We start from the raw sequence: 15,482 nt of genomic DNA, 5'->3' as shown, positions 1-15,482 counted from the left end.
TGACAAACTTGAAGTTTGCTAATTTTGTTTTTGTACATTCAACTTGTGGCTTAACTGGTGATGATGATACAAGTGTGTCTCATGGTAGTTTGTTAATATGTCACATTGTCACTCTCCCTCTTGCCCATTCTAACTTCAAGAAAAACAACAGAAATAAATCTTGGAATATAGTCAACCTTTTTTGTTAGTTGCGTGTGACTCATTGTCTTAATAATGTCAGATCTAAACTTTGTTAACAAAGATGGATGAGCAAGAGTGAAAATCGCCACCTTAGGATTGAGGGGGGGATAATAATGGGAAACTGCTGAGCAATAATCAATTCAGTGGACGAGTGGAGGTGTATCAGTTTATAATGAGGGCTTCAGTTAAAAACTGTTGTCAATATATGTTGGTAGTGACTCAAACTAGTTCCTTTTATGTGGGTGGATTAGAACAGTGGTCCTTTGTGGCTCATCTCTGCCTGTGTGACAAGGCCAGTGTGTGGGAGACTCCACCTACAAAAAGCAGGCTGCCTTTTCTTTGGAAAAACATTTAATTAGTAGCAATGAGTAGTAATGTGTGTGTAAAGAATGTATTTTAAATTCTCCAAGTTTCCAAGTAATAACATCTTACCTGACTAGTAATTATTACTCATTCAAATCTCACTCAGTCTGCAGTAGACCAGTTTATATGTCCACAGTTCAGATACATTACTCGGATATTATTTCTGTGCCTATTGCTGAAATACAGCCTTGTATAATTCATCATGTCCCCGAAGGCCGTTAACCCACAAGCACTAGCATAAGCAGCCGCCCTTTCTTTAAATGTCGCTTCAAAAATCCAAAAAATCCATGTTCATGTGGGTGTTTGAAGTTTTGTAGTTGCCTTTGTAAATGTGATAATATGCAACATAAAGTGGAGAAAGTATATGGACACCTGAGCAACAATGGGTAATAGAAAGAATGCAATGATGCTCTGATGAAGATTTCTGCAAACATTTTGTCTGTCAAACTATCCACTTCACCCGAGTGTAAAACTGAAACTCTTTAACCAAAACTACAGTTAGTTATCATATCAATCACCCAGACAACTTCTTATAAAGCAGATCATCAGTGTTTTTTCAGCCAGTCTCGTAAACGTCAGTGCACTCTGCCCTCACTGTGCCCTCCTGCTCTGCCTTATCATAGCAGATCCAGATTTGCCTCCAAAGGGCTCTTATGAGTCATTATGAGACATCTAATCGTGTGAGATCACATAATGCAGTAGTCACTGGTCATGACTGTTTAAATTAATTTGAAGATGGGCAGGTGTCAGCGTGCTAAAGGAGCCTAAAATGGGCAGAACATGTTGCAGACTATTCTTACCACATAAAAAAAAAAACAAAAAAAAAACATCACATTTACATAATTTAATTTATAGAGTTAGATTTGGTTATGGTGTGGAAACATATGTTTTATGCAACAAATGTGTTTAATACTCTTGCTTAAAAAAATGGTTCATTTAAAAGCTGGTAAAGCAGAGCAGTAACATTAAATTTTTACACTTGGACAAAATAACAAAGACATATAATGTTGGCACGTTTTGTTAAATGCACTAAACCACAGCATAGGGGTATTGAAATATTTGAAATGTATTCAACACTTCTTATTTATCAAATGTCTGAAACCATGTAAGAAGTAATCTCCATTGAATGTGGTAGCATTAACAGTTTTTTGTAATGTGGTCAACACTTACCTTAAACAACCTCAAACATTTTTCTCACGTACCAATGTCAAATAACCCACCTTCCCATGAACCAATGTAACACAGTATACAGATAAACACCTGCTTCCTATGAGTCTCATGTTAACCCAGCAACATATTCTGTTAGCCGTCATTCAACACGTGAAAAAAGCATGTGGTACGTGCCCCTTTAGTGCCTCTGAATAGAAAGGCATCTGCTCAAAATGTAAATCTGACTGAGGCTTTAACCCAACTCAAGGCACATAAGGCCTGACGGGGATGTAAAAGCACAGCTAAAATATTGATTCATGATGTAGTTTAAAAATTTAGGAAGTTAAATGATGTGCATGACCCAGAGTATCAACCGACTGGCACAGGCTCAAAAGGCACTGGAGTCAAGTAAGGAGAGGGGGAGATGCATGTTATTCTGGTGACCTGAGCCCAAAGCACCTGGAGCCCAGGAACACAATCTGTGCAGACTGATGACAGGATAAGACACACACAGCCGAATATAATCATATTATAGGGTATTATAAGTTCTGCTTCAGCTTGAAACCTTTACAGATCTACTGCAGTAGTTGTGTTTTTACACTTCTGCCATACATGCAGTGCATGCAACATCTCACCTAACTCTACACTGACAAACACATTCCTAATACAAACATGGGTACTGATCCTGCACTACAACCCTCTTGTCTGACAATTGCTGCAGCTGTCAAAATGCTAATTTCATGGTCCAAAAGATTGTGTTACATTTAGGTAATGTTGTGCATTAGATGATCTGTCTTCTACTATCATTACTACTGTCATGAAACACTTTGCTAACATTTGTGTGAAAGATGTTATACAAGTTTACTTATTGACTAAAAAAAGTATCTAAAACAGATGCACCACATGATAAATAAATTCTGAATTTTAAAGTCAATACTGATCTTTTTAAATAAAGGTGAAACTCAGTTGACGTGAGCTATTTTTTCATTTCATTGACAGCATGATTTTTATACAGGCTTTTATCTGTCAGAGCACCTCATTATATTATCACAAAGGACATGAGATCTACAGCTCCTGGTAACACTAAGCAACAAATATATGTAGCAAATAACTATAATAATAAGTTGGACCGTTCACTTCACACAGATGTGCAATATAAAACAGGGCAGAGATGTCTTTTCCTTTTAAGGCAGCTTAGTATTTAGACGTCTGCCGAAAGATGCTACAAAATGTTTTATCAAACTACAGTAGCAAGTTTGCTGTTTTAAGCTGCAATTTGCTGGGGAGGCAGCATAAAACAGAAGAATGCTAGAAAGCTGGTGCAAAAAGCCTATTCAGTGACTGGAATAAGGTTGGACTCACTGGAGGCTGTGGTGGAGAAAAACAAACAGAAAAAGATAGAGACACTGGACAGTGGACGATCACCTCACTCAAAAAAGCTGGACTGAAAGATACAGGAGATCCTTCAACCCCACAGCCCGTTCAGAGATTAATAAAGTTGATTATAAATATAATGCACAATGTACTTAAATCAGCATGTTTTATTTGTAGTGATACACTAGCATGCAGTACCATGGTCTACTAATCAAGGCCTAATTTACTGTATAAACTAGTTCAGGAGTTTTAACTGCTGAACAAAATGTGTACATTGAGCATCAAAGCCAGTTGGCCCACCACAGTGACTAAGTCCCTGACAACCCTATCTGACAGCTGTGTGAGGGTGAGAGAAATTCAAATTCAGTATCTGCTATATTGAGGTCAAAATAAGCAAGGGCAGTATCTGCATCAAAGGCTCGGACACACATATCATCACTCTATATTAAGACCACAGGTATGACACAGTATAATACAGGAAACAACTGTGCCGGGCAACAGAGACACATGCTCCTGAGCTGCAATAATAAAACTTCTATGCTGTGCAGCCTGACAGTCATTAGTGTCGGAAGAGGAGGGAGGTTTGTCTCTGGTGGCCTCGATGTTGCCTCTGGTGTATTATGGAGAAGGAACAATAGTATAAAACATTGTTAAATTACACAAATATTACACTTCAGAATTACTTTGGGGGGGAATTGGAGATGACGAATCCTGCATTAAGGAGTGTGATCCTGCTACAGATTTTAATTTGTACACAAAATACATATTTTGAAGGTAGGTTATTTATTAACTTGTATTACCATCTACTGAACTGATCCTGCTACCCTAGACTGTTGTAAACGAGTGTGTACTATGTCAAGAAGGCAACTTCTAAATTTCTTTATAAGACTTTCTCCCTTTAATTGATCTAATGATAAAGGTTATGAGAAACAGGTCTACTACGAGAGATGTCACTACTTTGATTTACCAGTTGGTCAAATTTATGTAAAAGGATTACAAGCACACTGCAAAATATGAATGTCATCTCTGGCTTGTGTATAACTTCACCCTCCTCTCTTCTTACCCTGATGCGTCCATCACTCTGGAACAGAGTAAACCTGGACTATATACCACATGACCTTTATCCACTGGACAGTTCTTACCCCAGTTTTAGTAGTTTCATCAATCTCTTTAGACGTTTTCTTTGCTTGATTCATGCCAATAATTTGACCCTTCTCAAACAGATTAACATCTTTTCTACGACCACAGGGTGTGTCCTCGGACATGGTGGTTTAAAAAATGAGAAGCTATTCACTGCATCAGTTCAGTTAGGGTTAAATAACTTGTTGGCAGCTGAAAAATAATCATCCATGCACTAATTATCCAGTGGGAGGCTCTTACCTAGTTGCTTAGTTAAATCCAGGTGGTGACTCTTTTTCTTTTTGTTTTGGACAGGCAGTGTATAAATGAAGTAAACAAGCAGACTGATTTCTGTTGGGTGATATTGTGTTTGTACAGTCCAGTCTCTTCTCCATCACATACTACAAAAGGTTCTGGTGAAACAGATTTCGAAGAATTACCATCCTTTTTACTTGTTATATATTGTCTCCAGTCAGTTTTGACTAGGTTTACATGCAGTAAACCAGGTTATTCATAGAAATCAGTTAGAGTGAAAAAGTTTTTAAGAAACATAGTTACTAGTGACTTGATCTCAGACTTGGCATGGGCCACAGATTTTATAATTTAAAAGAATAATTATAATAGAATTTCATAGAGCAAACTATATAAAATAAATTAATAAAATATGAGGGGGAAACAGTCAGCTCATTTAGACTTCTACAGGGCACTTTTTGTTTCAGTTTTAGTTGGACTTTGGAAGACACTGATTTAAAGGTTCCCAGAGGATCCTTAATTTTCAGTGAGTTAGAAACACTCATAACTATCTGGAGAAAAAAAATTCACTCTGCTATTCAAAAACTAACTTTCTGATGTTTCATGATTCATGTTTTAAAACATTCTCTAAACCCCATAATCTGTGAACAGGAGCAGTGTCGCCAAGCAAGACACCACTACAAAGAGTGGTCAGCAGGGTTGAAAACGTTCCATTACAAAGACAAAGCTAATAACACCAAACTTTAATTTGTGAGTGGATCAAAACTATGTCCACCACCCGTAACCAGACTCAGAGTAACTGCTAGTTATCAGAAGCTTTAATTAAAAAAACATAACAGATCCTTTAAAACTACATGATGCACAAAAAACATTAATGCTGTGAAAACCACTTAGTAGCCTAGAGTATGTGTTTACTTTAGTTCATCAAAATTATCATCTTTTGAAATTAAACAGTGGCTGTTTTCACGATAAAAACCGCAAATACATGACCAAACATACCCCTTTTCAATTTTGTCCCCAGGCCTCAGAGTTAAGAAAAGCAAAACTTCACCAGCTGAATAACTGTCTTACACCACTTTGCCTCCAGGCTGTTTATGCCCAAGTTAATAACTTGGCTGAAGTGTCACTTCTCTCATTAAGAGGATTCTGTTAAGCTTACACAAATTTGGAGCTTTTAGAACTTAAATACACTCTAACTGCCAACTTTATTAGATAGATGACACCACTGCTTTTTAATGTAAGTATCTAATCAGCCAATCACATGGGAGCAACTGAATGAATTCAGACATGTAGACCTGGTTAAGATAGTCCAATAAAGCATCAAATTGTGGAAGAAACTGTTTATCTACAGGGATGGTCATGCAAAACCTTCCCCTAGATGTGAATGAAAAAGACTTGTTGACAGAGATAAGAGGAGACAGGCCAGGCTAGATCAAGCTGAAAGAAAGCTGTAACTGAAACAACAACTTGTTACAACAAAGGTTTGTAGAAGAGCATCTCTGAATACACAACACGCTCAAACCTTAAAGCAAATGGGATAAAGTAACAAAAGACAACACCAGGTGGACCAGGAGCTAAGAACAGGAAACAGAGGCATGGACTCAAAAAAAATGTGGTAAATTGAAGGTAGGAAAAAGGTTCTCAATTTCTGCTGCTACATTTAAATGGTAGCATTAGCATTTGCATGGATCCATCGTGCCTTGTATCAATGATTAGAGTTCTATAATCATATGAAATGTAAAATGTTCTTATAGCAGTACCACTCCACTCAAATCTTTATTGTGTCTGTGACACTGTGGAAATGTGGCAGTTACCTGTTGAAGGGTGCACTAACACAGTTATGCCAAAAGAGGGAGCTGCTGATTTAAATATGAGTGGTGCAGAACTTTGTGGGGACTTTTTCCACAGTGGTGAAGTACTAACACTAACACCACACTTTGAGTAACTTATTCTGAAAGTGCATTTGTGTATAGAGGTACCTAGCCTGCAAATGGTTTTGGCTTTGTACCTCCAAGTTTTGGGATATCCCTCCTCTCAGACTTTTGTCTCCACACCAATGAAAAGGAGTGGAATGGAATTTTGTTTGTGGTGCTTAACAGCATTGCAAAATGACTTCAGCATACTTCAACAACAACAGAAACAGAAACAATATCCCAGCTACTCCACAGACCTCATGAAACCACAGTTTAAAGTAGCAATGTGAAAACTTACCTTGTTGTTGGAAGAGCTTTGGTGTGTACAACCCGAGTCCAGGTTGTTGTTGGGGGTAGACACATTGTTTCTGAGAGAGGGAGAACGCAGGCCGTCCTCCCCCTCTCCTTCCTCCTCTTCTTCCTCCTCTCTCCCACTCTCCACTGAATGTTCAAAGTCATCACTGTCTTGGTCCATCTCTTCCTCATCCTCATCCTCCTCTTCCTCCTCACCTTCTTCCCTCTCCTCTTCTTCCCTTCCCTGCTCCTCCCCCCCCTCTGTCCTCTCCTCTGCCTCCTCCTCTTCTTGGTGGCTGCTGCTGTTGTTGTTCTCCTCCTCTTCCTCCTCCTCCTCGTCCTCTTCGCCCAGCGGCTGACCTCGCAGCCGTCTCTGTTGTGCCCCCCACATCCATCTGGCTCCTTTCTCTCCTCCGTTCACTTCGTTTGGTGGGGCTTCTTCTTCGTCCTCCCCTACCTCATCTCCCCGAGGGCCATTGCTGGCTCCTGACTCACTGGGCGCCCATGGTTGTTCTCCGTCACCGTCCACCTGCGACGCTTCAGGCTGTGAAACAAATATACAATGTCTCTTAAGACATGTACCTTTATATTTCAAATGTTTCTCTACAACTGCCAAATAACTTGCTATGCCATTTGGCCTTACCCTCTGCTGCAGCTCCTCCTCCTCCTCTACTACCCGGTTCATGTGCTCATCTTCATCACCCTCCTCTGCCGCCTGCTGGGTTGCCCGGGCTGTGGAGGAGGCGTTACCTCGCACTGCCGGACCCCCCGGCGCCCGACTCCGCCTGCTGCTGCTGCCCCCCGACAGCAGATCCTGGTTCATTTCCAAAAGCCAGCTTGCTACCTCCTGGACCTTCGCTAGGCTGTCGGAGGAGGAGAAGGTCTTGACATTCTGCAACACAAAATAGGGAGGGAGATAAAGGACGAGCAATTAATATTAATTGTTGTCTTAGATTTACACTATCAAAATTGACTCAACTCCTAAATAGATGGAATAATAAGTAAAAGACGACACAAACAGGCTCAAAGAAAGTATGAATCACCATCTTCATATTCTATTCTTGCTTCAAAATTAAAATAACGGGCATAAAACTTGCTCTATGAACCACGCTTGTGCAGCTCAGCATGACAAGGAAAAAAGGTGGGAACGATTGTGTTTGGCTGCAGATCACAGCGTTGGATGCTCTACCTCACATGCGGATGGATGGGCAGAATAGCCTTGAGAGCTATTAGAGTTCCAACTTTCAACAGAGCCAATAAACAAAGTCCAATCTGTCAAATACAAAAGCAAAACATGGCTTAAATGTACCAGAACCTTGTCCAACAATTGTCCTTAACATTTATGTAACAGACAAGGTTTTAGAAAATGAAAGACATGTTTATGTTTTAAATTTGCTGTGATGCTGCTATGGATTTATGCTGTTTATGACTGCAAACCTACTGGAACAAACACAAACGTTGCATATCCTGCATCTGGAATCTCTCAAATTGCAATACGTGTGAAACCGGAGGATGCAGAGCTGTAGCTGCAATGAGACAGCTTCACCTTCTTAAAACAGAGCCACAGGCGCAGCAATGCAGACAAGAATCTGCATCCAGCAACAGTGTCAGTCTGTCGCCAACAAAACATTGAGTTTTTTTCTCTTCCTGTCCAAAAAGCCCTCACGGGATTGCCACTGCATGCATGATCTTCAAAGGCAGTCAGTTATATTAAGCTATTAGAGATGACACTTTCAGACACAGGACAGAGGTCATATAGAAGTGAGGCGGTGGGAATGAAACAAGCACAGACTTGATGTCAGACATGCCAATCAAGAAAACACCAATGTTGAAATCACAACTTGGGATGCACTGGTCTCACACTCTTACAGTATTTTCTTTCAGATGGAAAAAATTTATTATATTGCTCTAGAACTGTGTAAAAAATGAACTGTTACAGCTCCATGACAACAAGATAAAGAAAACCAACATGCATCAATATCCAGTAACTTTAATAAGATTAGTATATTTGTTATCACTAATCAAGTGTGGGCCAATCAAAACCTGATTCAGAACTGGAAAACCTTTGAACGTGAATCTAAAGTTGATTTGTCTGTTGGAACTTCAGAAAATATGGATTTGCTATAATTTATTGCTGTGTGCAGTCTGGTCTTTGTCTCCTCTGCTCTCGTACTTTAGCTGAAATTTACTGCCTGTAATAGTCACTGCTCAGTATGATGATGATGATGACGACAATCGTGACAAATTTCTTAACTGGGCCATATCACATTTGTTGAAAGTTACTGTCACCATCAACTTCTAGTCCCAAGACTAATATTTCTATATTTCTAGTAGTTTCTAGTAGCAGTGATTAATCACACCTTGTTTCATATCATTTTACCCTCCACTCAAATTATATTCACATTTCCTCTCCCCTGCAAGTCAGCTTGAAAGTTTTTTCCTAACCTTTCCATGCCCAACAAAGACAGATTGTGATGCTTGCCTATGTACATAAAACTCTTTCAGACATCTGGCAAATTAAGCAGTCCAGAACCAAAGATCAAAACAAGAGAGGTGAAACAGCTTTACGGGCATTTTATCTCCTTTATCTTCTTTGGTCTGTGCCTGTTTAATAATGAAGAACATTTTTAAAATCTACAATGCTCTAAAACTACATAAACTAAATCCACAAATTCTGAAACCACATGCAACTTGAAATACTCAACATTTCATCACAAATTAGATTGCTGTGACTCAACATGCAAGTGGCAAGAAGGGCTTATGTAAATAAAGGTAAGTGGGATGTGTGACTTGTAGATTTGCCCAGTCCAACTGATAGCAGGATGAGTAGGTAGCATTCGCAGAAGCTCCTCCCTTAGTATCGGTGACATCTACCAATACGTGTGCAGCTCTAAGACAATCTAAAACTCTATATGCCGTAAATTAGCAGCAGGGACGTTTTGTAAGTCAAAGTACAGATATTCTACAAGTTACAAACATACATCAACTACCGATTGCTTGGTGGTGTCTTACAAAGCAGTTAAAACGTCATTATAGAAAACACATTTCCTCTCTGACACGTAACTCTGTACACTGTGATTCAGACCCTCATCATAAAGGGTGTGATGTTACAGTAATTTCTCAAAGAAGACCACAGCAAAGACAAAAAGCTTCTGCTAATAGCTGTGAGGCACAACTGTCAGCTTAACCGTTTATCAGTCAACAATTCAGTCAGGTTCACTGCAGGTCAAACATCATATGAGAATACATGTATTTTATATAATCTTGGCTAGCGTTTAAATGTGCTCATGAGCCCTTTCAATGCCCACATGAGGTCTTTAGTTAATCTTAACTATGACAAATTAATCAGCTATGCAGGCTGCACTCCTAAATCCCCTCAATGCACTCCATATGACGGGAGAAAATAGTTTTGGGAGGCTCACATACTTTATCTTTTTCAGTGCAAAGCACTTGGGTTGACCTTGAGGAAAAAGTCGCCGGCCTCTTTGAAAGGCGTCTCCTCCTCTTTGCTGTATAGTCCCGGTGCTGTGGTGGGAAGCATTAGACCGATCTCAGATTGCACAGCCACCTCTCGGGACTGCCAGTTCATTACTGTGAGCTGAGAAGAGGAAGGCTATGAATAGCTAAAGCTGTCCCTGGCTTTTACCGGCACAACCAAGGTTCCCTAATTAGTTTCCTAAACACAGCATGAAATTTGTTTGTTACCGTTATTGTTGTCTAAACAATTGTGAGCGGTGCAAAAAGGGTGAGAGGCAGACACACAATAAAAACCTGACGCCGATTAAACTAGACAAAGCCGTTTCTGATTAATTTTTTGGCAATAAGCTTGATGAAAAATGGCATTTATAGCAGAGAAACAGTTAGTTCAGTAATTCAGTGTTTTTCTAATCATATTACAGATCACCATCCAGTTCCTTCACTCAAAATGGCCACTTAAACAGCAAGCATGGAAATCATTCAGACTAGCAGCTCATACAGTTAAGAAAATTGTTCCTCCTGTGAAGCTTATAAAATATTCAAATTGATGTTTTGGCATAGCAAACGCAAAGGTGAAATTTAAGCAACACTGAAGTGAACAAAAACTCAGCGCATGGTCTATATTGGTATTGCATGCATAAGCTTCATTCATCAGTCTCTATTCTTAGTCAAGAGCTGCAAGAGCTGTGAAGTGAACAAAAATAGGTTTGTGAACCTGGGGAAGGCAGGTGTGAATATGTATCTCCTGAAACAAACAGGTGACACAGGTGCCCGGGAGACAGAGAGCCTCAGAGAGTAAACACAGATGTATGTGTAAGAAGTTAGTAAATTATATATAAAAAATAAATACACTTTGCAGTCACATTTATGCCATTGAGTCCCATTTAATAGATTTTAAGATGCAACTAACCGGTAAACCTCAACAGATATATACATACACAACATTTTTGTCAGACTCTGATGCGCCCAAGTAGGCAATGAAAAATATTAAGACAAAGATTCATCTCCTTCAAATAACTTGAAACCTCTATTTGTGTCTTTTGCTGACCCATTTTATGGAATGCCAAGTTAGACAGCTTTTCCTTAACTGTGTCCTTAAGCATGTTATTTTCAATGCTGCTTACAGACCAAAAGATTTTTATATATAGCAGACCAGCATTGATGATGTTTGCCCACTAATCTGGCAGTGCAACCTACATCCAGAGTCCCTGGGGTAGCTGCTGAACGGGAGGGGGGCTGGGACTTCTTCAGCGTGCTGTGCCAAGTTGGCACTTCACAGATAAAGCCACAGCTGTGGTGCACAGACTTTACTTTAGCCTTGTCCACAGACTCAACATGGGGCACTTCAGCAAGAGTATGCTTCTGTTAGGTGGGTTTGGACACAGTTCCCTACATGCTGTGATGTGTGGGCAACAAGTATGTTGTGAACTTTCTACAAACAGCATGAGAGCAGCTGATAACCTGTCTGCCACACCACACCGCTGACACCCAAACTAGTTTCCTACAGCTGTGGAATGAAAACCAAAACTACAAATCAGTAAGACATTGTTTATGAGCTACATTACAACAGTTGTAAGTGGTGTTGAACAACAGCACTCAATCACTGCTGATTCCATCCAAACCCAAAAGCAGGGAGAGACGCTTATTTTTACCATTACACAGAGTTCTGCCTAGTTTACGACTTGCACAACTCCCTTTATCACGTTCTATTAATCATATCATTTTGGTGCCTTCATAGGGTGTAAATAGTTTCATCTCATACCAGGAGTTATGTTAATATTTAAACAACTGGCTATTTTAGTCAGTTTTCTATAACTGTAGACAAAACAATAATATATTAAATTCTTAAATTATTTAATGGCTAAATTCTACCAATGTTCAGGTCTGAACATGAAGAAACATAACTTAAGACTTTCAAGCATTTCAAGCTAGAATACTTGAAATTCTAGAAATACTAGAAATACTGAATAAAGGAAAAAGAATTAGAGAAAAGAGCTGAACCCCCCCTACCCCCAGATGGCAGCAATAAATCACACCAATGTGACCTTAATAGAACAGTGGGAGAGAGTGGAGAAAATATTGGCCGAGCACATAGTAACAGATATAGATTGAGCAGTGGCTGTATAGTGGCTCCACTAAAATCTTGAAATATTAACAGTGGGACATTACTGAAGACTGAGCAAATCGATAACAGAGCTTCAAAGCTGAAGGACACATTTTGCTGGATCATATCTGCCTCCTTAAAAACTGCAACATGTAATACAAAATCCAATAGGATACAATGAATATTCTGCATGGAAACAAACAATATTATGAACTATTTTCCAGGATGCCAACTAGTCCAGTAATCCTATAAATACTCAGCATTTGTTAAAACCTCTACGGCTTCAGTTCAGTACACAGGGTATTAATCGATGGCTCTATTTCAAGCTGGTGCCCTGTGATGTCTCAAAGGAAGAAAGTGAAACCTCAACAGAGGGACAACACTATTTTACATTCATTTCACAATGAATAATGACTTTTGCTAAACATAAAAGTGGCATTAAGGTTGTGTCTCTAAGCACTACGCCTCCTCTAAAACTGTCACTCATTATTCCTTGTCCATTTGAATTGTTGCCATGCAACAGCCCATAATGCCACAACATTATCCTTTGTGGATTTCTATCATTACTCATGAGAGCATACATTTTCTTGGACAATAAAAGAATCAATCTCCACTACTAGGAGACTGGCCAATTGCCAGGTGGACACTAGGAGGAACTTAAAATCCCAGTCAGTGCGAGCCAACTATTAAACAATCGTGTGCATAACAAGCGATGAAACAGAGAGCGCTAGTGCAATGTCATACCCATTCATCCACACTGACACGTGCACATAGGCACTCATAATGCGCACAATGTTGTTTGGCTTCTATTTGTTCCATTAGAAAAAGCTTTTTCTCCAGCTAAGGAGGGGCAGCAATCACTGTAAACCACAGGCAGACTGAAGGCATCCATTTAAATGAGTGTGCAAGCTGAAAGTCCGCTGTTGTCAAGGCAGCAAGACAGCCATTAGATCACCTATTCCATTAGAGAATCAATTACTGTGCTGCTCTCCCTAGTAGCACAGTTGCTAAACCTGAGAAATTGTTTCAGACAGCCAGAGCAGATTAACAAGTACTTTATGCTTCACATGTGGTGCTTTTGGCAATATACTGCCAGGACCTGCATATAGGTGATAACACATAAATGGAGGTAGATGTGGATATGTCAGTGGGCATCAACATTCGGTTACCTTTGGCTGAGGTGGGCAGCCAGTGGCCAGTCGCTGCAGCTGTTCTGAAGTATGGCTGCAGGAGAGGAGATCCGAGCAGCAAGCTGTGCGGCCCAGCCTCTTCATTAAAGAGGAGATGATGCTGCAGCCACAGCCACACATCGACTTGCTCATTAGTAATCTGGCAATTTTCTGGGGTTAGAAGATGTGTGTGTGTGGGGGGGGGAGAAAGACTGACTAAAAGCTGCAACCACTTCCTGGTCCTTGTCGAATTCCCTCAGTTGTCCTCACAGCTGATGCCTTTTCTGTAATGTGCTCCACGTGGTGTTTATCCACACGTACTCCGTCACTGAGATGTGGTTGCTTTTCTCTGCAGTCAACATAATACAGATGCCGGTGCTCACCTTAATCCACAGGGAAGGCAACTGAGTTGGAAAGTACAGTGTATCGGTCCATTTACCTCATGATTGCTTCTCACTTACTCTACTCCTTCGGCTGTACTTCTGTTGCTGAACAGACACACACCTCCTGCTGTAGCTGCCCCTTTTTGCCAAACTCACTCCAGTACACAAAACACCTTCTCCTGATTTTGCAAATAATGCACATAAAGCAGGGTCTGTCACTGCCTCCTTTTGTCTGCTACAATTTCCTTCCGTTTCCTTCCACTGCCTCCACTGCCTTCGGCTGCCGTGCAGTGAGGATGCTACCCCCGTCTGAGCTGCCACCACCACCACCGCTGTACTACCCCCCCTCACTCGTAGCTCGAGCGGTAAACCACTCAGACTGAGCTCCTCCAACTTGCCGATAAAAGTGCTTCCCTTATATGACATCCGAGCTCCTGGTTGTTCCATTAATTGAGGAAGCAATGGACAGAATATTATAAGAAATCCAAGCCACTCTGCATGCACCAGAAGGACTGATAAGCAGGATACAATCAAGAAGCGAGGGGGAGGGGTCCAGGGTAAGCATTTAGAAGACAATAACAGAGCTGACAGGATTTTTATGGTAATAACCTGTCACTGCGGCCAAGATGCCTTTGATGATCATTCTAATAATGAGTGAAATACAATGAACAATTTAAAGGATGAAAATAAACACAATGCAACTATGAATTGGAAAAACACTAAAATCTGCAGTTATTAAATTATTTCTCCCCAAACAATTTACAGTATTTGTAGGTAAAGAAGGTATTACATAGTAGGTACTATGTGTATATATATGTTTACAACTGGTGCCAGTTCTAATATCAATCCTTTTTATTTTCTTCGCGTGTCAACTTCTGTCCTGGCCTAGGCGATACAGCATATTTCCTGCTCACCTCATTGCAGATGTTTAACCCGATGATGCACATGGACAATACAAGCACCATTTAGCAGAGACCTGATGAAGCTCAGAGGCCTTGGGAGGGAGAGATAATGAGTGGAAGGGGCAGTAATAAATGCAAGGCAAAGATAGGCTGACAAAAATAAATAAATAAATGAGAATGGTCGCTCAGCTAAAGGAACTGCAGCAGCTGGCTATTAATAGCACAGGCACAATAGTGTTAAATGACAGTAAATCATTGTCTCCCATCACCACCAATACCAAGACAATGAAAAACCAGAAAATTTTAGAAACCAAGTAGAAAGCCGGTTTTCCACATGATGTAAGAGTTAGATGTGTGTGTTTAAGCTAGCATCAGATAAGAAACTGTACATATTGATATTGATTAGTATGGAAAATTTAAATTGCATTTAAAAAAGATTAAAAAACTGGCACTTAGAGTGCCAATATGTACCAAGATTTCTTATGACGCAGTAATTCTATCATTTCCATGTATTTTGAAGCCAGAACAGTGAAATAATGAATGAATTGTCAGTTATTTTGATGGTCAGGTTCTAATTTGAACCTTTTAAGTAAAAATGTCAAATATCTGATGGTCCTCAAAGTTCTCAAATTTAAAGATCTGCTGCTTTTTCCATAGATTCCTATAGTTATTCACCCTAGACAATATAAGTAATATATGTCATGAAGTGTGTGTGAGTGTAAAATGTGTATCTCCTCTATGTGGTAGGAGTTGACTAAGTTAAAACTCAGACAAGAAATACAATCTTTGATGCAAACACGTGG

The 15,482-nt window shown here is 39.9% G+C and overlaps 1 protein-coding gene across 2 annotated transcripts in view; it reads right to left on the bottom strand.

The window, feature by feature from the left end:
* fbxw7 (F-box and WD repeat domain containing 7) overlaps positions 1 to 15,482 on the bottom strand; it is a 101,363-nt gene that overhangs the window by 59,587 nt on the left and 26,294 nt on the right. For both annotated transcript variants that reach the window (XM_026360116.1, XM_026360117.1), the window contains 2 exons: positions 7,288 to 7,536; positions 6,649 to 7,188 (listed from right to left, as the gene is read on the bottom strand). In XM_026360116.1, the coding sequence (XP_026215901.1) occupies positions 6,649 to 7,188; positions 7,288 to 7,467 (720 nt within the window). In that variant the 5' untranslated portion in view covers positions 7,468 to 7,536. The remainder of the gene's footprint in view (positions 1 to 6,648; positions 7,189 to 7,287; positions 7,537 to 15,482) is intronic.

This window comes from Anabas testudineus, chromosome 1 (genome assembly GCF_900324465.2).
Source record: "Anabas testudineus chromosome 1, fAnaTes1.2, whole genome shotgun sequence".
In the NCBI taxonomy this organism is placed as follows: Eukaryota; Metazoa; Chordata; class Actinopteri; order Anabantiformes; family Anabantidae; genus Anabas; species Anabas testudineus.
Note: the sequence above shows the minus strand (reverse complement) of the source record. Positions and strands in the feature narration are given on the sequence as shown.